Here is a 24851-nt window from a genome sequence, read left to right on the forward strand (position 1 = left end):
GTGGATGTGTCTAATCTCAGGGATCGGCAGAACTCTGACCCAGCCCTAAATTCTGGAATGTTCACAGGGGCCTACATGCAAACTTAGTTCTAGAAATAGCTCAAGAGTTTGCCAGTTCCTAAAAGTAAACACACAATTCTCCGTCTCAGGTACATTTTTATGTAACGTATGTTGAGGGCTAGGTCTGTACTAGGTGCTGTGCTGAGCACTTTAGATGTGGTAACATATTTAACTCTCACAATGAATGTTTGAAGTGTGAAGTTCTATATGGCTTGTCAAATCTAAGGCTGCATGCCTAGTAGAGTGTGTGGATTTGAACTCAGAACTGTGTGACTCCACCATCCATAATCCTGACCGCTATGCTACGCCACCTCCTCTAAGGAAGAGTATATAAAACACATGTTTATGCACAAATGAACCTGTGATAATGGCCCTGTGGCTGCAAATGTAATCAGGATGTACTCCATATTTGTCATTCTGGTTTGTGAGCTCTTCCTGTCCTGTTGCCACGTTTCCTCCCAGATCCCTAGATAAACTTTCACCTCTTTCCCAGCCTCTAACCATCACCAAAATTCCCATCTTGACAGGATACTGAGAATCTTATACTCTGTGCTATCGCAAGTTATTTCACCGCTCTTTCCTTTTCCTTCCCAAGAAGGAAGATGAAGACCCATGCGGTGACTCTGGCGCAGAATCTTTCCCTTGTACTTAGAGTGAGCCAGTCGATAGCTCCCCACAGACCTCACTGCAGCGACGGCCAGCAACGCATAAACGGCATTGTTATTTGGCAGATCCAAAGAAGGTCTTGGAAGAAAATGAATTTATCGTCCCCCTCATCCTCCCCTTCAGTGACTCCTACCTTACTGCTTCTTGTTAGAAGCTTCTGGAAGCAAGTCCTTTATGCCATCAAATAGCATCATTTCCCTTGGTAGTGCTACATTATTGATTGAGATAATCCTGGTTTTTAAAATGTCATTTAAGGTAGGTACAATTCATACTTGGTTAATTTGTGTGTGGTTTGGTCTATATCCAATCTGATAGCAGAATGTTTACTTTTTTTCCTTCTTCTGGAGTTGGAGTTTTCATTATTAAAATTAAAAATGGGTCCTAGAACTGTCACCCGTGAAGAACTCTCAGTTAGAAAACATTGCCTGGTTGCTTTCTTCTGGCTAGAGTTTGACGGACCTACTTTAATACATTTTAGTTGACAGGACTGGTTTGTTCAACTGGTTTGAACATCATTTTAACGAGGCCAATGGCATACATTCTACCTCTGTAGGACCTGTTAGTATATTCTCCTGGGCTTGGATGTCCAGTCTCTTTGTAAATCCACACACTGCTCACAAGGGAGAGGAGGCACACAGACATCCCCACTCCAAGCACACACCTCACAGACATCATGTTTAGGGCACAAAGGACTGCGTTAAGCATCGTGCCTAGTAGAGATACTTGGGGAAAGAAGAGAAGTAAATTCAAAGGAAAATACCATCTAAATAATAATGTGAAATGACTTGTCCATTTAAAAGACACACAGAAAATAGATGGAAACAGAAACAATATGGTGAGCTAGGTAGTAAAATAACGAAGAACTGGGAACTGCGTGCTGTTTCTTGAATGTCTTGATTACATTCTCTGTGAGGGAGAGAGATGTTCCTTGGTTCACATACAAATAGATAACTGTTTATGGGAACAGGGGAAAAACTGTGGCAAAGTCTCTTTGCCCAGAAAGGGCGGCAGCAATCCAAGACTGTGTTATTCCAGGTGATTCCAGGCAACAGGATGCTGCTAACTGGTGTGGGTACCAAAAAAATGTTTTTAAAATAAAAAATAAAATAAATAAATAAAAGAGAAAATTGAGATAATTAACAGGATTCTTAATATTTGTTAGTCACCATTTGCTGTTCAAGACAATAACAACCTCTTTTTAAGATTTTTGGACAGCTGCTCAAGTTCTAATCCCTGGAAAGCTGGAGGTCTGGACATGAATATAGTGAAGAATTTTGTATTTTTAAGTACAGACCTCATTGTGACATAGATTATTTCGCAGTGTTCATTCAGTACAGACATAAGCACTATGTACTCAGTGGCTGTAACATTCATCCTACTTCATGTGTGCAGTTCAGTTGACATAATTTTCCTTTTTTATTTGTTCTGAACTGCCACACATAAACACTAAGTATAAGGATTAACTTTCTCTTTAAGAAATGATTAGGTATGTTTTCCCCAATCAGAATTCGCTCCATTTAATATTCTACCTAGTAGCACTAACAGTGCTTTTCTGTGCCTTCAGTTTGGGTTTAATTCTTTTTCAAGCTTTTCTACCCTTTGGCATATTTAGTGAACAAAGACTAACAATCTTGTGATGTCTCTTTCTGGAACACCCAAGAAGTGGGGATTTACAAAAGTTTCCAAAGCCAGAAAATCCTGCCCCCCAAGATCCTCCCCACCAGGACTAAGTTGTTGCCATTCAGGCTGCCTTCAAAGAACCAAATGCAGGTCCCATGTCTGCAGGGGCCCAAAACTAATACTAAAGACAGACCTCTGGGATAATACTGACTTCTTTGCAATTGCTTAAAATTTAAAAAGGAAAAACCACAGTAGTGATATAGTTTAGAAAATGAGTCTGTGGACAAGTTGTACGACTTACTGTCAGTAACCAACCATAAAGGATTTTGCACAAACACACCCTCACTCCCTTTCTTCTGCTATTTCTCGGTTCTTCCAGCAGGTGTCACTATAATCACAGAACAAACATTCCACAGGATGGTATGTAACTTTATTTTTCTACCATAATAATTTAAAGTATTTACACACTGCACACTCACTGTTTTACACAGATACTTATTCATATACCTATGAACCACATCTAAAGGTTTCTTTGCAAAGACTCTACACACTGTAGGAGTTTCCAAGCATAACAAAGAGAAGCACAAAAAAATGTTTCGAGTCTTTTAAAGACAGCCACGTGGAGCATCTGTGAAAACCAGTGTTTTCCCACAAGTTTAAGCTCCCCCAGAAGACGTCTTAACAGCTACATCCTACCTATGTGTTAGTATGACCCGACACTCTTCTGGTTAAGGAGGATTTCAAAAACCAACATGTGCAAGTAGCATTTTCTTTAGACATTCTACGAAAGAAACTGGAGAAAATAAACCAGGCCCTTCTCTAGAGAAATACCTGTATTTCTGAAACAGTTATCTGTGGGGAGGACCTCAGTGTCATACAGAGATACTGAGTATAAAGGGAGAACAGCTAAATACACTGGTACTAATAATAGTGATGTAGGATGCTTTTAAGCATCCTTTCCAGGTAAATTATATGGCAAAACAACCCAATTTTCTTTTCCCAACTATTAGCAGAGGTGGTTGTTTTGCTTTCCCTGAAAAGGACAAAGGTATGTTAATCATATACACTCTAAACCCAGATACTGTAGAAAACTTCTACTGTTTTTACTTCACTTTTAGACTATTTGCACAAAAATAGTGGTTAGAAGTACCCTAGATATTTTTCCTTCATTCTACTCAATTACGTAACAAAATTACCAGCTAACTATAGCTTCTAACCTGGCACACGATTCTGTAAGTGAACAAAAGAAGTCACGGTTCAGAGCTGATGGTAGGTAGGCCCCTGGTCCAGCTCTTATACAAGGATAACAGGTTTGGGTTTCAACTCTCTGTAAGCAGGATGCCTTCATGATTTTCCCAGACTGGCCAAGATTATTCTCTCATATACCAGAAGATGGTCGAGAGGAGGCTTGCCACCTCTGGATGAACCCACATCTCCATCCTGTGACTGATAGATCAGTTCACAGAGAAATAGAACTTCACAAAATGACATCCTCTTTCCTGCCAGTCTGGGCCTCTGGCAGTGCCACTCATCAACAGGACACGGCAAAAGGAAGAAATTACCTGGCCAACTAAAACTAAGCACAATCTTGACCCAAATTGCTGTGAAATTTAAAGTTCGTTAACTTTTGTTTGCACTTATGTAAATGATTAGGGTAAAGTATAAATATTACCACTAATTCTTGGAACCATACATTTATATTTTAGATGTAACAATATAAACCTACCTATCCTGGAGTCCACGTTCTCAGTTACTGTTCTTGCCTTTTGTTGGTGGTGTTCTCCTTTTGCAAGAGGGGCCAACAATGTAATTGTAGAGGCAAGGAGTTTCTCATGTAGCTTGGTGAAATTACTATAAAGTAAAATGACTAAATAATAGTCACCTACAGATGTTAAGAGGGGGAGTTATCTGATTAAATGGAGAGGCCACCTGGGGTGCAACACTGCCCAGTGCGAATGTCTGGACTAACCAGCACCCAGAGTCAGCTACATACAGTCAGGCCAAGGAAGCGCCTCTGCCATGAGCACCCTAGTCCACTCCATTATGCACACAGATGTGTCAAAGACTGTGAGGAAGACCTCAGCGTGGGGGGCAAGGAAGAGAACTTTGTGATGGGATCTGGGCCTTGATGTTAAAGAATCTAACAAACCCCAGTCCCTGGGATCCTAAAGCGAGACTGAGGAGGGCTTACTGGGCGTGAACACAGGGGGCAGTGTGTTTCCGAGCCCAAACAGCCGAGGAAGAGAAGGCTGAGAATGCGGGCTTGTACAAATTACAGAGACAAGAGCAAGGCATGAGCACTGAATTTATGTTTTTGCGTTTTGTTCGTTCAAAGAGGGAAAAGCTGCAGTTTAAACAAGGACACGGGATGACAAAAGTCTGAGAGCTGCCGGGGCCTAGCAAGATGCCTGGTATTTAGCTATGAAACTGTCATCACTAGTCCCTTCTGACCTATAAAAACAGCAGTTTTCATTCAACCTACCATACTATAAGTGCTCAGATATAACAATCCTAGTTAATAAGAACTGTACTAACATTCTCCCCACCCTCTGAAAAAGTGACAGCTGTAAAAGAGGGAGAGGGCGTCCTAGAATCAGTGTTGAACAGCCAAAAGCACCTGGAGGGGGGTTAACTGTCGTCCTTCCACATCGAGTGAGGGCAGAAGAAGAGGGTAAGGAGCTAGTTCAAAGGAACGAGGCAGCTGCGCCAGGAGGCGGCAGGTGAAAGCTGCTGTGCGCGGGATGAGCAGCAGAGGGAGAGGACGGGAGGGCGCAGCCAGGAAGAGCTACAAACGACGTCGCCGGTCATCTTCAAAGGGAACGCTGCGTACGGTGTCTGTGCACGTGTACTATATACATACTAACCAGGTACACACATAAATATTTAATATATAAAAAATAAAGTGCTTTCTAACAGGTCCCCAGGCAGGGACATTATAAAACATTTCACAAAACTGCAAAACAAAATCGATACAATCAAAGAACACTACATCCAACAGATGTGAAAACAGTCAAACACAATATGTACAATCAGGTGGGTGTCCCAGGACAAACATCCTGTCATATACATGGTATATACATATATACTCTTTTACTCAATATATTATGACAATATATATTTTAAAATTTTGTTATAGACAAAAACAGAAACAAAACAAGAGACAACCCCTACAAAAACACAATAAGGATGGAGCACGCGAGGCCTAGACTGACAGACAAATGGCTGTCTCCACGGGGAGTCCCGCGACCACTGCTTGGGAAAATGTGCCAGCGTTCCTTCCTGGGGTGCAGTGCCGCCACGTCTTCCAAGGCACTGTGGGCTGCGGCGGTGAAGTTGGCATCCCCCGTGGTGAGCAGGTCAAAGACACAGGACTGGAAATAGATGTCCTTCACCGGCATCTTCTCGTGGCATTGAGCGTTAGCAGTCTCCAGTGTGTAGCCAGGCCAGGCCTGGGCCGAGGGCGTGTGAGGCAGGCTGTGCCCCAGGATGGCAGACACCTGGCCCTGCCCGTCATCAATGCGCTCGCTCAGGGGGCAGCCGTTCACACACAGCTGCAGGTCCTGGCTCTCCTCGTAGGACATGGCCAGGTCTTCAGGCATGCGGACGGCGAGGGTCAGGTAGCGACCCAGCTGCCGCACGAACACCGTGGTCCCTATGTAGCGAGCGTGCATCTCCACGTAGCGGCCGCTCTCCCTCTCCACGATACGCAGGCTCTTGGTGTCGCCGTCCCCTCCGCTGGTGCTGCCATCCACAAAGGCAGCTGGCAGGTCATCTGTCACAGCTTGGTATACTTTCTGATCTGTACACTCGCGGTGGGCTTTGAAGATGATGGTGATCTGTGGGAAGGAACGCGTACAAAGTTTAACACGATGGGAGGGATACAGGACGGTGCATCCTTGTGTGGCAAGAGCTGCTCTCCTTTCTGGAGTTGAATGGCTAGAGACAGAATCTCCAGACTAGGCCTCTTTGCTTCTGCCTTGCAAGTGAATGGTGTCGCTGTTAGGGGAACTTTTTAAACTCCTATGTATTTGGAATGATAATTTAAATTAACACAGATCCGGGGAATATGCCTCAGGAAAAAATTTTCATTTTCCTAAGACAGAACAATGCTGTTGTTGGGATACAGGCAATTTTTATTGGTAATTTATTTCTTGTCTCTTCCAAAAACAGGTGAGCTGTGGTAGAGCTCTGAGAAAAAAACATTCCGTTCTCAGTTATGCAGAAGCTCTAATTGGCTTAATTAACAATAAACCTACCAGAACTTTGATTTCTAAAAAGTTTCTCCCTTGGACCCTAAAACCATATCCCATGACTCATCACTACAAACTTACTTATAAACACTGAGGGAGGAAATGGAAAGCTGAGGAGGGGGCCATCCCAGCAACAGCTACCAATCATGTGCCTCAGGAAAGATTTCTCTTAAGTCCCTTAATCAAATGTTTCACATGACTGGCTAATCGCTGTGACAGCAAACTCACTTAGCAAATGCAGCTCCCAAGCACTGGCAGGGACTAAATACCCTAAACCTAGTTACAGCAAATGTTTCCCCCAAACAGCACGATGGCCCTTCGACTTCTCAGAAATCTGTTCCCCAGTCAACTCTCAACCCTCCAAGTTAAGCAGACAATTCATGGAGAAAAAACTACCGATAATACAAAAGCTTCCCTTTAGTGAACCGATTTTATTTCCTTCATTAGAACAATTATTTAAAAATATGAACTTTGAGCACCTCTGTCTCCAACATCCTCAACATCTCTGCCGCAGGGGATGGAAGGAAGATGACGAGGAAGAGACAGGGCCTTCTGGGTCACACAGGTGGGAAAACGGTCCCCAAGGGGAAAAAAGACTATGCTTTGAGATCTGAGTTATTGTCAATAACTGAGGTAACAGCTTATTATTCTTTTTTTTTTCAGAGAACTATTTTATTTTAAATTAATTTTTACTGGAGTATGGTTGCTTTACAATGTTGTGTTAGCTTCTACTGCACAGCAAAATGAATCAGCCATACACATACAGATCTCCCCTCCCCTTTTGGACTTCCCTCCCATTTAGGTCACCACAGTGCATTAAGTAGAGTTCCCTGCGCTGTACAGTACGTTCCCATCAGTTTTCTATTTTATACATAGCATCAATAGTGTATATGTGTCAATCCCAATTATTCTTTCTTCTTGAAGAAAAAAAAAAGTATCAGGTGACTTCAGTCAAGGAGGGAGGTAGACAAGCCAAACACTCTACAGATTACTCTGGATGGAGGGAAACTTCCACCTCCTGCAAGGGGACTAATCAAAACAATAGACCCTTGTTAAAAAGGCCATGCCGGCCCCCTCCCCACCCCGCTCTCTACAAGTCCTCACTACCACCCTCAAGTTTATGTCTGAAGGGCTTTTTCCCCAGCCCGGCCAGCATTTGCTCACACTATTTAATTCCACATGTTACCACCAGTGTTACCTGACTGGAATTTTCCAGCCATTTCATTTCACTTCAGCCAGTTATAAAGCCAGATCTGAACCAGCTGCACTGTAGCAACTGGTTAAATTCATATCCGTTGTTTGCAGCTGCAACTAAAAGCCAGACAATGCACTATGAAAATGCTTGGTTTTCTCCCTTCCTAATTACCGAGCCACAACTTAATTTCATGACCAGCCTTCTCACATTTCAACACCTTCCTAACAACCTGAAGGAGGTGTACCAGAGATGATTTCAGGAAATTCGTTGTGCATCCAACCATATGACCTTCCAGAGAGAGTGGGATTTTGAGCTAGATATCTAATGGGACTATAAACTAGATTTATTTCGTGGCTCTAAAGACAGTTTGACAAGTGCTTTTTTAAGGCAAGCTGGGATCCCCTGGAGGTGAAAAAGATTTATTCAAGTAAATTCTGCACCTGAAAGAGTTGAAAGTTAATACAGACGGCTACAATAAGAGTGATAGACACTTCATACAGCCACTCTCCTCATTTTCAACTAGAACATCCACACTCAAAGAGTAAATGAACTCTTCTACAACAGCTAGGCCATTTGTCCTTCCAGTCTAACAAACCTCAAATTTAAACCAACTTGGCATTATCGGCAAGAATTAAGTACTTTTTAGTGCACCTTAGGAAAAACACAGAGGAATTAGTTTTGTTGGGACAACAAACCAGAGAGATCCAATTCCAAACAAGTTTCCAAAAAAGGCAAGCAAGGGTCAATATTAAGATGAGTGGAATAGTTCCAGCTCTCACCAAGTCCACCAATTCCAACTCAGGAGTCATTTCAAACACTCTCACGTTATTGTCCTCTGCTATGCCTGTGACACTGACAGTAACTCCTATACTTCTAGAAGATCAAGTAAAACTTAAAGCTTGACCTCTGCATACTATCTACACTTACAAAATATTCCAGTTTACCTAATGGATTTTTGTCTGTCCAATTTCCTAGGAGTGATTTTCTCTAGGAGACAACAAAGCTGGTATTTCTCTTGTTGTTCCTCCTTTAGGTGAAATAATTCGCACGGAGCATATGTATAGAATTAGCCCTTGAATCAAGATGCTGAGGGTAATGAAGCAACCTCAAAGCATGAGAGAGGTTTCCTGAGTGGTCCTCTGTAGTTTAAGTAGGTACTGAAGAGATACCTAGAGATATAATCAATGTAGTAGAAAACACTAGGTAACAGTTTCACGTGACTTAAGTTTTGTAATGTAATTTCATTCCTCATACAATTAATTACAACTCGAGGTCTTAAAAAAGCAGGCACTCAGCCATGAAGGGCCAGAAATTCATTTTCAGATTCTGTCTCCCTCTTCAGAAAAAAAACCCAAAATTTATTCACTCTCAATAATTCTTACTTTAAAAACACTCAAAATTTAATTGGAATGTTTGGTAATTCCACACGTTTTATATTTCCAACTAGCAGCTGTCAGAGGGTAAAAACAGGACATTCAAAATTGCATTCTAAAGCTCTCAAACAGATAATTTAAAAACACCAGCTATGCTGCTTACTTTCCCCCCTCTATGAACTGATCCATATGCTGTAATAACTCAATTTGGCACAGCTGTTCTATGCCACACCATTTATTATTGATGGATGGCATTTCTGTGCATTTAAAACACCAGTGCCTTTTGTTAAACCTCCCCTGCCCAGCCCCTCCCAACCCTCACCTCAGACAAACTACTCCAGTCCCCTCATTCATTTTTAATGTTTCATTCCCCGAGATCTTTACCACCCAACGGGTCTCTTAGGAAGAGCAAGACAGCAGCTACAAATCAACCTTTCCACACGAGTAAGGCAATAAGGATTTAAGGTTTGCTGTGAAATACCAACATTTAGAGGCAGCTGCCTCTCCTTTCCACCAGGAAAATAAAAAAAAATTAAATGAAAACGACACAGCCCAGAGAACCAGGCATTGCCTTGGCAATGCACAGACAGAGCTTCCCCAGGCTCAAGAGCCTTGCAAAGTGCTGCACAGAAGTTTTCAAACAGTAGAATTCCCCACAGGCTGTGCACTTAACTATTTGTGCTTATTGTATTTTGGAAGAAACATTTATTGGTGTTTAATCAGGCCATCTGGCACTGCAAGTGCAGGACCTTACTAGATTTCTCTAATACCAGAACTGGGCTTTAAGATCAAGGGACTCTATCTCTTGGATTAAGATGGGCCTGCAAACCAAACTGAAAGTCACAGAAATCAGCCTGGAACACAGAGAAACAATTTTGATATGTACCTAATTAAGATTCTGCTTGTGTTAAGGAAGCTAAAATTAATTTTATTTCATATAATTAGCTGATATGTCCACTTCCTCAGATCCTCTGGGTGCAATTATAGGTTGAAAAAACAGGCGACTATGGGAGAATAAGAGAACGCTGTGCCCATGGCCCCTTTGCTCTTACCAGATCAGTGGAGTACAGCCTCTACACTCAGTCCTCAAGGCTGAGCAAAACAAGAAACCATTCCAACAAGAGTGCATACTTCAAAGAAATAAATACACGTGCTCTATCTCCAACTCTAAAACACATAATCTTAACTTCAGAGGGTCAGTTTTTCTAAATGTTGAGAAGCCTGAGCCTAGGAAGCACTGAAGCACCATAAGGAAGTATCTCGGCTGGACTGGGGAGAACTCTGGATCTCTCTCCCTTTTGTGGAGCAGGAAACAAAAGCATATTCATCTACAATAACTTTCTGTTTGAACAGTTTCATACAAAACCTAGGAGAGTATCTGTACCATACTTAAGGAAAAAATGTTGCATTGGTTAATAACTGATGTCATTGATAATTTTTCTGAAAAACTAAGAAAAAAATCTGCCAGGAAGGTGTGAACTCGATGAACCGAATGTAATTTTACCATTGCGACTCAGCCTACATATCAGCTATCTACCTATAGAAAATCTGAACTTAAGATCTACAAGAGTATAGTTTCTTAAGTAATTTCATTGGACTAGGACAAGATACTAACAGGAAGACAGTAGTACATGTGTTTAAGAGGAGGGTGGCAGGTTAAAAATCTTACTCTAGACTTCTTTTAAGTCCTGAATGAGACTATAAACATCTCCTACCTTCTAAGGATATGAAAATAGGTTTCTCTATGCTCATGAGTCTCTTTCCACAGAGCTCTGTTCTAGGAGCATTTACAGGATTCCAGAGAAACGGAATGGATCAGACTTATTTATTCTTCAGTGTTGCCCTAGGTAATACACGCAGGAACAAGGGCTGCCTTGGCTGCTGGAGGGGTTCTTGGCAGCAGACGGAGAAAGAAGAAACCAAACCAGAGGGAAAGGACACCCACAGTTGAGGCTGCTAGGGTGGTCCAGGGGAGCAGCACTAAGCTCAGTGGCTGGAAAGAGCATGTGAGAGAGAAAGGGAAGCAGGCCCAGGGACGACACATAAAAGGGACAGGCGAAAAAAACGTCGACTTCCAAAGAGCAATTTCTGTACACTTAAAACAAGGAAGGCTGGAAGTAGAAATAGGCTCAGAGACAGGGAAACTGGCCAGCTTCCTTGTACAGACCAGAGCTGAGTTTGGGGAGGAAAGCCTCTCTCTGGTCCTCACAGTCTTGGCACTCAGAGAACCCCAAAGGGAACTTCTTGTTTGTTTGTTGTGTTCGGACTTTGCATTGAGGAGGCCAGCAAATGTAGGAACTCACTATGCTTCTAGATGCGAAGTTAGATACGTGTGGACAGTATTACAGGCCGAGGCTGCCACTGTGCTTTAGACCAGAGGCTAAAAATATTCTGAAAGGTGACAGCCAGGGCCAGAGGCAGTAACTCTAGGGGCAGGAATCTGCCCTAGCAGGTCTTGCTTTCAGGGATCTCCCTCCTAATTGGGGGGGGGGGGGGGGGAGGGGGGGGAGCGGGGGATGGGCACAGGGCCACAGATCCCCAGGCTCTAGCAGGACTTCGGGCAAATGCTCTGGGACTAGGTTCAGCACAGCTGTTTCCCAAACCAATGGGGATTAGGAAATCACAGCCTCACTGGTCATTTTTCAGTTTTGGTGATTTAAAAAGCAAAAGGGCTTGAAGGTCTCCACAATACACTCGCACTCTGTCACTTGTAGGTTCAATTTCAGGTTCCCAGGGCTATTAAAAAAAAAGCAGGGCCTTCCCTGGTGGCCCAGTGGTTGAGAATCTGCCTGCCAATGCAGGGGATACGGGTTCGAGCCCTCGTCTGGGAAGATCCCACATGCCACGGAGCAACTAGGCCCGTGAGCCACAACTGCTGAGCCTGCGCGTCTGGAGCCTGTGCTCTACAACAAGAGAGGCCGCAACACTGAGAGGCCCGCACACCGCAATGAAGAGTGGCCCCCGCTCGCCACAACTAGAGAAAGCCCTCGCACAGAAACGAAGACCCAACACAGCCAAAAATAAATAAATAAAGAAAGAAAGAAAGAAAGAAAGAAAGAAAGAAAAAAAAGAAAAAAAAAAGAAAAGCAAAGCCCAGGAACGAGGTGGTTAGAGGGAGTGACCATATATTCCAAGAAGCTAGTTAACTGGAAAGTTACAAAACAATATCCTTCTGTCTTCATTTTCCTGAGGCAGGGAGAGGGGAAAGCATGGACACCACATAAATGCACATGTGTGCTTATGTGTGCACTCACACACACCTTTAGACGGAAAGATTAAACCCTGACCCCCTTTTCAGGAGCACATGCAGAGTAGATGGGAAGTTAGTATTTAAATGTTGTCACATCAATTCTATCCACAGTGTGCATACTAAGTTCCAGCACTGAAAGAACCCCACCAGCAGTAGCAAAGGTACTCTGGGCTCCAACTCTTAAAATAACCAGCTAACTGGGACATACAGAGCTCCTCTCTCCACAGACCCAATTTCACCTGAAGTTCTTTCTAGACCCAACAGCATCATGTTTTCACGACAAGGCTCTCCAGCTAAATTCTGCATCTTAGATGGGTGCTGCTATTCTTGTTAGTTATTACTTACTGACAAGCTGAGCAGTTTAAGAAGTCCTGAAGTTACCCCACCCATGAGAACACAAAATTCAAAACAGTGGAAGAGCAAGTTCTACTACAGTCAAAACAAATAAAGACAAAATGGGTAAGGTAGCATTTTTCATTGTTCAACACTGTAGGTAACTATCCCACATTCCGCACAGGCAGAAACTGTTTGGTTAGCATTAATTGAAGCCAACAAAAAAAGTACCAACCATCCAATGTTTCCTTCTTGCCCCTTCCTCTCAAAATGTTAACTCAAAAGAAAATTTAACAGGGCAGAGAGTAACATTTGGAAATGTGACAGAAAAACAAGTTCTAACTCTCAGCTGTGCATCAGACTTGGCCTCCTGCCTCTGGTTTAAACTATGGAGGAGTGTGGATTTGTTTTAAAGGAGTAGAGGCCCACAGCACTCGCATGGAATCCTGGCTGGCTCAGGCAGGCGTTGGGTTAATTTCACTTATAAATGGGGGATTACGAAGGTCCTTTTTGTCCTTCCAAACCACATCTGGGACAGAGGGAGTGGCACAGAGAGATTCAAAATATAAAACTGACAAGATACACAGACACAAATTTTATACATTTTTAGACAGTTTCCACTAACATCTTCCGTGTTTCTTCATTCTATTCCAGAGAATAGAAAGATGATAAAAGACTCATTACCCAGAGTACACGAATCTGTATGAACTATATAAAGGTGTATCTTGTTTGGAAAGTACAGCATAAAGAATAACCAAGGCAGGCCCATTTTCACCTTACAAAATGATCTTTCACACTTACAGATACATCATGGAGCTAATAATTTCTCCTTCTTTTCCTGCTTCCTTTGCCCACATATATTTTTACCTCCAGGCAATCTGTTGAAGTTTCATATAGTTCTATGAAGCAAAGTTGAATAGTTTCTGGGCCTGAGACCTTACAATCCAATACAAACGAGAGCTATGCAGGAAACAGAAAAGGACGAATAGGAATACTACCACCTGGAATTATAGCTGATTTCTGCTTTTCTAAAAACTATTCTTTAATGTTTCAATATTATCTCTACAATAAATAAATTCAGGGAGGATAAGGTTATCTAAGACATGTTTTCATGTGTCTTAAAGATGAGATGGAACCCTGAAAAAAATGAATTTAACTAAGAACTGGTGACACTGATGGTCAAATTCCCTAGAAAGCTTTCTGGTATTAAATCAAAGGTCAACAACCTTTCAACAGTGGCAGCCAGGGTTCTAGAGCCTGCTAGGGTGTACAGGAGTGAGGAGACCTGGGTGCAGGTGAGGGGCCACCTGAACAGTGGGAGGTGAAAAGGGAGACTGTGACAAATCCTAGGAGTAAGAACACTGACCTGTGATGGTGACCAGCGGGGATAGTCAGGCCATGGGTACAGCAGCCCATCTCTCTGGCCCAACCTCCTGGTCCTTCCTGACACCCGAGACAACTCGCAGCACTTGGAACCAGCTTATAATGTGGGCCAGCAATGCTCTAAAAAGAAACCCTGAAAATGGCTTTTTTCCCCCCCAACACAAACTCCACAATTCTCCACTGACTGCTGCAAAGTTTAGTTATGTGCTTAGACTGAGGCAGAGACAACATTCACCTCTGCATCTCCCATACACAATAGGCCCTTTAACGCTTGGTGTTTCAAATGCAGCACCACATTATACATTTTATCAGAGAAATGAATATAGTATACGAGCTGGGAGCTACAACTGCAAACTTCTTTCCCATCTGTTCTGCAATATGCCTCAACTGGTGTTACAACCTTTTTTTTTTTTTTTTTTTTTTTTTTTAGCGTTTCTGCAAAACAAGGAGGACCGTGACTTTTTTTTTTTTTTAGCGTTTCTGCAAAACAAGGAGGACCATGACAAGATGCAAATCCTAAAAAGATGGCAAGAATTAGCTGCATAACAGATCATCATAACAAAACAAAGAGCAATCTCAGATTTTAAGGATTAGTTACAATGTATCTGCAAGACAGCTTGTGCTCTCTGGAAGGAAAGGGCTCTATATTCTCAATGAAACTGCCACGTGTCCCTTCTGTAACAATGTAGCATGTAAGCACAGTGTCCATGTATTCAAAACACAAACCGGCAGACTGAAGGATGAGGCATCTTCCTTAGTCCACAAAAATAAGAACGATCACCACGGTGTAGCTCACATTGTCTCCATAAAGATACTAAAAACTGGTTACAAAAACTTGGCTACAAAAAAATGCACTAGGCCTAGAGTCAAGAGAGGACAGATTTCCAAACCTTGATCCAAAGATATGCCTAAAAAAGACAGTGGAAAGCCTTTGCAATGCAGGCGCGTCTGGCTCTGATTTTGTAACTAACAGAGAATGACCCAGAACATTGGTTTACATGCCCATTTGGTTGTCGAACAACAGTTCATGCTAAGGGGCATCAGAAAGGAGCACAGGATCCAATCATGCTCTAGGACCCTACAGTGAAGAGTATTTTATCATCAGGGAACACCTTGGGTTATACAGTTTGATGAAGATAGTAAGCAAGAATGGGTCAAAGGGACTAAGTCTTCCTGTATCTCTAGTATCATCAACCAGTGGAAGTTTTCAGGAAATTTCCCAGAAAGTAACTAGAGTTTGAGACTTAGGGATAATTATGGACTTTCAAGACAGGGTCTCTTACCATGCTTTGGATAGGCACTGAAAGCTACTGCCCATGGGGTCACTGGGAGCTGGTGGCCCATGGCAGCAGCAAGAATTTACAAGGCACCTCAGAGTACCCATTCACCTGGCCAACAGCCACCTGGCTTGGTCAAGCACAAAGAACACACCTCTTCCCCAAAGTCAAACTGCCTGAAGGTAAACCACCTTCTCTCACTAAAGGATGAAGTACAGAAAAATCTGAAGATCTATAAAAGGACCTGCTGTCAACTCAATCTCCCCTCCTACTTGCAGTTTTGTTTCACTGAGTTTGAAGAAGAGCATACAAAAGCTAGAGTGATGAGAAAGGACATGATTACGTTAAAACAAAAGGAAAACAAAGCAAAGGTATACCAATTATTTGTACAGAATAATTTTTTAAAATATTGCCATTGTTTAGGTGTGTAATAAATTCATCCTTGAAATTTTTTGGAAAAGGAATCATTTTAAATGCACCTGAGAGATTGGTGCTTTTAATACATGTTACTAGGAATACATTTGTAAACTGCAGAATCCTTTCATAAAATAATTTATACCAAAATCACCTTCTGTAATCATGGCATATACAATTCCTTATTAAATCCACATAAACAGGGATACATAGTTACACAGAATGAAGTAAAAAGGAGTTGAGACTGAGAGGCTGGCAAAGAGAATGTGGAAGAGAAGGTACAGAAGCCCAGCATCCCCACAGATGACCTGGTTATTTACCTGTGTGAGGCCCAGGAGAGATACTGGCATTGTGTCCCCTCCCCACCCCCAGCCCAAAACAGAAAATGCTTTTCTTCCCACATAGCCAGCGCTGCCAGTTCTAAGACTGCCCCCTCTCTCATCTCTCTCCCGCAGAGTGCCTGCAGGCCAGAAGCTGCCCCTTACAGCCAAAGGTGTAGAAGGTGGCCCAGAGCTGACATGGATCTCAGCAGAGGTGTGCAGGTGTGCCAGGAACCCCGGCAGCCCCAGGGTGGGGAGAGACGAAAAAATAGCCCTGGTCTCCCCTTTAGGAACACATCTAGCTGGCAAGGTGGCCAACCATGCAGACTCCTGGGAAGGGATCCCTAACAGGCTGGTGGAGGGTACGACATAAACCCAGCGGCCCTGAGAAGGCATACCTGCACACAGCATGACCTACGTTTCCCAGGGAAGGGGGAGAGAAAGTAGACAAGGGAAGATGAGGCCAAACTGTCAAGGACTGCAGGTCTTGCTGCCTTACACTCACTGCTTGCCATGTGGATAAGGAAAAGTCTTAGCTAATAAATGACCCCTTGAGTATACAGGTGACTCTGTAGTTTAGATTTTTTTCCCCCCAAGCTTTGTCTTTTCGTGATGAGGTTTGAAACGTGGGTGTTCAGGGGCAGGCAGAGCTCACAAAGACAGCCTTGAAGATGACTTGCTTAAGAAGCCAGGTTACCAGGACTGAGTTGCCTTAGGGACTTCCCTGAGCACTTCACTAGACCTGAGTCTAGTGCTTCAGTTTAGTGCTGAAGGTGGTGAAATGAATGTTTGCTTAAATACTATAATTTCGGCATCACAACCAGCCAGCCTCTATGATATGACATCATTGGTCAGTCTTTAAATATAGTGACACTGAGCACATAGGTCATTAAAAATGCTTGACCACAGGATGACACAGTATCTGCAATGTGCAGTGCTGGGTTATCCAATAGCTGGTCTATGTATGTGTTTAAGGTCTCAGTAAAGCTGGGACTCATATAAAAAATTCTTCTTAAAGGTTTTTTGAAAACAGTATTACAGTAGACATCAAGGAAAAAAAATTAGATCTTTTTTGGAACTTATTTCTTATGTACTTTTTTGTCTCATTGTTTTTATTTTTATTGCCATCATTTTTTCATTGCTTAGAATTTTTAAAAGGTTTTATTTTGGCCCTGGGTTGGTAAAAGGAAATTGCAGTGCAAAATTTTAGGCCTTTGTTTGGTTTCACCAGCAGAAGCCATACCAACATGGAGACAGGCCCTCAACAGTAACCTTCCAGATGCTTTTGGGGGCTTTGGAGAGAGTTACAAAAAGAAGAAGGAAAAAAACAACTACTAGAGGTCACAGAGTAATTTGTTGCTGAACAGCATGGACACCAGATGTGGGGAAATACTTTCCAATAGTGCAATTAAAGACCAAACATTCTCACTGTCTGCTTGAATTTATGTTAGAGGATAATTTTTCTCCTCTCCTTTCTGGAATGGGTAAAATCTTTGATCCTTACCAAAGTGAGGGAGAAAACAAATTGTATTTATTTATTTGCTAAAAACTATGAGAGATTCAACCACAACTGAAACAGAATGATCTAAAGTACTTCAGTGTCGACTGTTCCATTTATATAATGTTAATACTCATAAGGTAACCAGTTGTCCCCAAATATTTTCAACATGATCAGTAAAAAGTATAAAATTTTGAAAGGTTGAACACCAAATAGAAGTGACATGTGACTGGATGGAAGGCTTGGAAAACAAAACTTTGGGCTTGTGAAAAGAAACAATATAGCTGACCCCTGAACAACAGGAGGATTAGAGGCAAAGACCCCTGTGCAGTTGAAAATTCACATATAACTTTATAGCTGGCCCTCCGTATCGAGAGTTCTGCACCCAAGGATTCAATCAACCATGGATCGTGTAGTACTGTAGTATTTACTACTGGAAAAAAATCCACGTAAGTTGACTGGTGCAGTTCAAACCTATGTTGTTCAAGGGTCAACTGTATTTTCCCATGCACACAGCAATTATTAATCTCAAAAGTATCGTTTGAAGGATACCACTCCAAGCCCTCAATTATTTACACAATGATTTTGATGATTTTCTACATTCTTAATGGAACTGTCTTCTTGAATTTTCAGTGTTATGTCTTTCCAAAGACTATTCCCATGTTTTATATCCTATGACTGCAATAATGATGGATTTTTTGCCCATGGCTTGTCTTATGACTTCATAATTATATTAACTTCATATAATAACATACAGCAAATACATATTTTAATATACAGATAGGAAAAATTATTTGCATACTTGTAAAACACAGAAGAAGAAAAGTCTTGAGATATAAGGTTTGGAAAGGCAAGCTTGGGCTTTATTGGGAGTTGAAGTGTAAATAGTTTTAAGTTCCCCTAAGATGTCTAGACTGATGTAATAGTCTTCTTTGTTCAGAGCAATGACTTCTAATCTAAGATTTGTGACACCCCCGGGGTGTCTCCATACACCTCTGGAGGTGCTGTAAAATTCCCTCCACAAAATGTCAAGTAAAATAATTTAAATTCACTTATTAACTATGCCACATATGTTTGGAGGCAAGGGAGGTGTCCTGGAATCAAAAGAACAGTCGTTAAGTATTATAAAAGCTTGTTCCCTGTCAATTATATTTTAGTCTAAACCAATTGATGAAAAGATAAACAAAGGAAATCAAGCAAGATGAGAAAACCTGTATGTGTGATTTTGTGGTTGGAGGAGACAGTGAAGGAGCTGCTTACTTGGGACACTATTTTCATGGACAACCCTTTTTGACTGCTTTATTTATTAACACCTGAATTAGCTCAGACTGGCAACTGGAAAGCCATTCATAGCTCCTCTCCACCTACTTGCACTAAGACACTGGTGCCTTAAAATTGGCTTAGAGGATCTCTATTCAGTATTAGTTTCTTTAAAACAAACAAACAACAACCACAGACACTGGCAGCTAGACAGGGTAAGCTTAACTTAACTATGTCAGTTTTCCCCTCAGGCTGACTTACATTTTTATCCTGAGATTACATGGGGTTACATATCACTGCTCTGCAATATCCAATTCTTAACTTCCTTGGTCACCACTAGGTTAGGAACTAAAACACCACTGTGGGCTTGCCACTGAGAAGCTGGCTTATAGCCATTACATTTTACTATAGCTTCCAAGTTCCCAATAAAATTTCCTGATGGGTTATTGCCTCTGGCTTCACAGTGTTCTTTATTCAGAACACACATTTCAGTCATCTGATAAATCTGAACATGGATTTCTTCAAGAGCCACACACATCTGCACTTAAAAATGACACCACTGAAAAAAAAAGAACTTTTTTTTTCATTAAACAGGCCTGCCTTTTCCCTAGAGAATCCAACTTCAATGTTTACTTTTTATTTTTCATATCACTGCCTATTTAAATTTAGACCCACATTTTACATAGGCCCTAGAATTCCACTGAGAGATTCTTTTACCAAGTAATTTTCATTTAATCCTTCATCCATCCTGCGTGCCAAGATGACCAAGAGAAGCTCCTTTTAAACTAGGTCTTTTGTATCACACTTCAAAAGTTGTCTGAAGAATCAAACATCTGAAAGTTATAGGAAAGAAGGAAAAAGTACACTTGCCTTATCTGTAGCAGTAGCACTGGATCCAGGGACCACGGGCACATTCGTCACTTGAACTGAAAGATAATTATTATCTATGAGTGGCCAGGCCCCTTCCACTTTGCATGTCTGGAAGTGATCCTTGAAAGTTCTAAGGTGAGGATCTCCGAACAAGCCACAAAAAAGGTAATTGGGAGGGTTCTGGTCCCCTCCCCTGTGTTCTCTGGCTCCCGTGTGGCTGTGATAGTTACAAGGGTCATGGGTCACTTCAGGGTTTGTGGAGGATGTGGGTCCGTCCTTAGAACAGTTCCTCTGGCTCATGAGGTCACTGATACCCAACACAGCAGAATGGTACACTAGGTTACCACGGCAGGCTTTTGAAGTTCGCTGGGTGCAGCCGGCATAGGCACGCAGAGCCTTGCAAAACTCAGAGTCAAAGCCATCAATGGCAGAGTTCAGGTGTGAAGTCAGGGACACAAAGTCCGTGGTACATTTCTGGATTCGACATTGGGCTGGCTGTTGGCAGTCACCTATGAGAAAGAAGATAAGAACAAACATTTTTTAAATGCTTCACAACTTCCTGAGCTACATGAGAAAATGACATTCTCCTCTGGGAACTGTTTGTTCTATTTCATATACTCCTATTTTAAGCAGGCCTTCAGAAATAGGGTTGTATTGTGCTTCTTGGCCTCTCACAAAGTAAGCCACTGGGAGAAACACTGCATGCAGCCCGTTAACTTGAAACTAAAGCATGGGCCATTGTGAGTAAACAGGAGTCTAGCCCAGTGTTCTTAGGGTAAAATTACAAGGGAATGATAAACGAAATATTTTATCAACTTTGCTATTGTTTATAGATTTTGAGAAAGATGTCTTTGCTTTAAGACCAAGTCAAAGATATGAACTTTGTTTTGATTTTGAAAACTGCATAAGTAATTTGCTTTGGAAATCACTGTCTATGCACAAAACCACGAGTAAAGCCTGCACACCTCAGGGAGGGGAAACTCCTAAATTACAGCATGATTAGTTAAAACACCTTTACCCGATTCTACTATGGCTATAGGGAAAGAATATCAGGAAAAAATCCAGGTACTAAGTTATTCTGCATTTCTTGAGGAATGTTTATCAACAAATTGCATACATATTAACACTTAATCTCCTGGTTTCTATCAATACAAAGTGTAAATGTTCCCTTAAAAAAATGAAGTGATTGATTTGACCAAGCTAGGTATTCACTTATCCCATAGCATCAATCACACTAGGATTCCAGCTCCTAAACAGTTCACCAGTAAAAGTACACTGAATCAAAAAGTACATAACACTGACAGGTGACCCCACCAACTATGTTTTTTCCCAGAAACAGAACCAGAGACAGAATTCTTAGAGTATATATAAACGACTTTTTCCCTAAATCAACAATTCACATAAACTTAATGATTTAAGTCAAGCTAAAATGAAGTAATGAAAAATCATGTGATTACTGCCCTACTATTTAAAAAGTCAGTTTTCAAATTATGGTCTGCCCCTAGCTTCTCATATAAAAATTTGTAAAATCTCTCAAAGCACAAAAAACACAATGAACTGCCAATACTAGGTCAGTGGTGTGCACCAATCAGTTTAACACTATATTCCTTAAAATGGGAACACCAGAATTACTGAAAAGAAAAATAATTTTCTTTATCATCCACCTCAAATTTTATACAAATGAACTGTAACACGTATTTGTATTACTTGCACATTCTTTATAGGTCTCTCAACCATGGAGGAACCTCAGTGTCAAGTCTTAGGTTCCTCATATGAGAAATGAGTAGGCTGTTCTACAGTAAACTCTGTGATCTTTTCTAGGCATAAAATATCTATTGTGGGGGGGAAATCAGTCAGTAGAATATTATTAAATGTATAATTATTCAAGATTTAGGCATAACAAAACTTCAGGATAATATCAAGATTTAGTACTTTATCTGATAACCCTAATAATCATCTTAGAAAGATATTTTAATCTTTTCAGTAGTAAACTGCTTTTAAATCTGAATAAAATAGCCTGTAATCTCTGCTCATGGCATCAGCTGGGGAAACAAAGGGTAGGAAATGACAACCTCTTAAGGCACTTCCCCAACCATTCTTAAATTTCAAAAACCAAAAAGGGAAAAATATAGTCAAGACTGGATATTTGATTTAACACGAGTAAAAGAGAAGATTAAAATATTTTAATATTTTGGAGCTATGAATTTACAGCTATCACTAAATTGCACTTAAAAAAATCAAATACATATTTATGTGTTTGGTCCCTTTTATGTTTGCTCATTCCAAAGTTGATATTTATAGAATTCTTCTCTATAAAGTAGATCAAATCATTTTTCAACTACTTTTACTCAAAAAAGCAAAAATGTGAACAAAAAATACAACCAACCAACAACCCCCAAAATGGCATTAAAGCCATTTTACAGATGGGAAAATCAAGACAAAGGGACACTAAAGGCCTTGTCCTGGCTGGATTGTAAACAGCTAGTAAGAAGCCCAGAGCATGGTGCCTTTCCTCAAATCCTGTTTTCATTCCTCCACATGTCACATCTCTACTAAATGCCTGATTCTCAAGACAGTACTTGATAGCTTAAAAAAAGACATAACTACAGTATCATTTCTTTTAAAATCAGCTTCACAGTAAGCAGTAAGCAAGAAAATAAAATATGGGCCAAGATCACTCAGTAATGAACAGTTCTTGGACAACATATAAATGACAGCAGAAGAACTTTCTGCTAAACTTGCAGTGCCTATTCTTTTTTATGGCCTATAAAATCTAGCCAAGCATACACTTACTAATAATTATTTCAAATAGTCATAAAATATCAGAAGTAAGACCAGCATGGAAATGCAGATGCAATTGTTCAGAAAGGAAGAGAAAAGCAGAATTTAGATTCCCAGCTCCTTTTCTGTTCCTTTCCTTCCTCCCCCGTCCCTTTTTCATAGCAGGTGGGTGCTGATTCCTTTGAGAAATCTCACATAAAACAGAACTCCTTGGGTTCCTTTGTATTGGATGAGGTTTCTAACAGACTTTTTGAATAGAGATGATGGGAGGGAGGAGGGCTAACTAGAGAGAAAGTGCATTTGGGTCAGCAGTTTCAGCCCCATCACAGGCTCCTGTATAATGACTAATTTGCAGCATACACCCAGAAACATCCAGGCTTCATGAATTTATAATGACAATGCACACTTTGCCTGTTATAGGCGGTAAAGTAAGCCTCCTGTCAAAATACCAAGACAATGCATAGCAGAAACAATTTCAAGGATGCAGCCATGAAGGCCATGAAGTGTATGAGTAAGCAAGGAACTCCCATATTGGATCTCCATTCAGGAAGCGCAGAGGTTTGCTTAAGGGAAAAAAAAAAAGTGAATAAAAGTATTCTTTTCATTTCCCAAGGGCAGAATTCAAAATCTGCAGCTACAGATCTATTTTTCAAATCAGATCATCTATGATGTGACAGTATTTTCATTCCGGTAAATGAAACCTACTAAGGGATTTGTGGGTCTATAGCTTTCATTAATGATCCAGACATAAAGACCTCACCATTCAAGACAGTTTCCTCAACGTCCGGACTGCACGTGTGAATCTGCAGCCCAATCACCAGTTTATAATAAAAGAAATCAGATATGCTGAAGTGAATTAAGTGAAATGCAGAGCCATATGGGGTGCAGAGGCAAATTATATGGATCCAGGCACAAAACATATGGTAGCCCATCTGCAAAGAGCACTCGGCTAGGCTCCCTGCTCTGAGGAGAAACAACCCCTGCATTTCAATAGCACTGCTCTTCAAAGAAATCTCTCAAAAAGGAGCCCTCTTTTCTATAACCAGGTTAACTGCTCCATTCCAACAAGCTGTCCACAGATATCACTCACCACAGCAACTCTGGGTAGAATCTAATGGTGACTTCAGCGTGAGCACATTAGGATACTGAGAGGAGTTTCACATTCCAAGCTCTAGAACTAAGGCACCTTAATTTTCTAAACCTTTAAACCAACTTCTTAGGCCTTTCATGGGCCAGCGAAGAAATCTTCAAGGACCACATTCCAATCCTGTTATAGGACCCAATGGCAACTAAAGGAAACGATATCCAAGTAGTCAAGAGGGACCCAGTCCTGCCTACCACTTCAATTTCCATTTCAAGAAACCTACACTTTGACATTGTGGACACTTATTTTTTTCACACAAAACCCTCCTGAGTAGATTTTTTGACACGTCATAAAAAATTTTCCATGTAACCATAAGCAAACTGACTTTATTTTCTAAGGCTCTAAAGTCACTAATTTAAAACCTTAATCATTGTAAAACTTGCTATTTTACACTCTCTATTAAGACCTCGGTCTGTTTCCACAAGTGACAGTGTTAAAATGCAGCTGTTATATCACAATGCAAATTTACGCAAAGTAAATTAAGTCACCTCCTCAAATGCCACATTTTTTCCCCATTACTTAAAAGACCTACTGGATTTTTAACACCGCTGCTATGACTTAGTAAATAAATAAAAATTACTCCGTATGGGTGGCATTAAAGTTCAGTATTCTCCAGATCAGAGCGTTGTGACTGCTGTCCTACAAATACAGGACAAAAAGATCTCGAAGGAAAACTTACCTAATGCTCTAGGTGTTCTCAAACTAAAAGATAAATTACCTTTCAATTTGGTATTAAAAAAATTATTTGTCTAGACCTGCTCCTAGAAGTGGTACTTATTTGTAAAGAGGGTCCTAGATTTTTTCCCCAGCTTTATTGAAATGTAATTCACATATAACATCGTGTTAATGAAACGATTTTAAAAAGAAAAGTAGGTTAAAACATGCTAAAAGGCTCATCTTCGCTAAGAAGAACGAAGAAGTCTTCCTTCGCTGAGAACAGATTTCCCACCGCTGCTTCCATAGGGGAAGCGCCAAACCTCCAGAAGGCAAGACATCTGTCAACCTCTCCTGGAACCCGAAAACACGCGGCTAGCCACAAAGCACGAGTTTTTCCGAAGAGGTTGAAAGCTGAATTAAAAGCAGCTTTCGCAAATATGAAAGACGTCCCAGTTTAAAAAAGTTTAAGTTACTTCGAGATTAACCCCCAGGTTTTCCAG

The 24851-nt window shown here is 41.2% G+C and overlaps 1 protein-coding gene across 8 annotated transcripts in view; it reads right to left on the reverse strand.

The window, feature by feature from the left end:
• Positions 1 to 24851, reverse strand: part of RGMB (repulsive guidance molecule BMP co-receptor b) — a 99603-nt gene that overhangs the window by 69257 nt on the left and 5495 nt on the right. For 5 of the 8 annotated variants that reach the window (XM_082458166.1, XM_082458167.1, XM_082458168.1 and 2 more), the window contains exon 4: positions 19770 to 20278. In XM_082458166.1, the coding sequence (XP_082314292.1) occupies positions 19770 to 20278 (509 nt within the window). Of the gene's footprint in view, positions 1 to 2754; positions 6183 to 19769; positions 20279 to 24851 lie in introns of those variants that run through there. The other 3 variants (XM_082458161.1, XM_082458162.1, XM_082458163.1) reach the window with 1 other exon arrangement.

This window comes from Balaenoptera physalus, assembly GCF_965194825.1.
Source record: "Balaenoptera physalus genome assembly, chromosome: 3".
In the NCBI taxonomy this organism is placed as follows: Eukaryota; Metazoa; Chordata; class Mammalia; order Artiodactyla; family Balaenopteridae; genus Balaenoptera; species Balaenoptera physalus.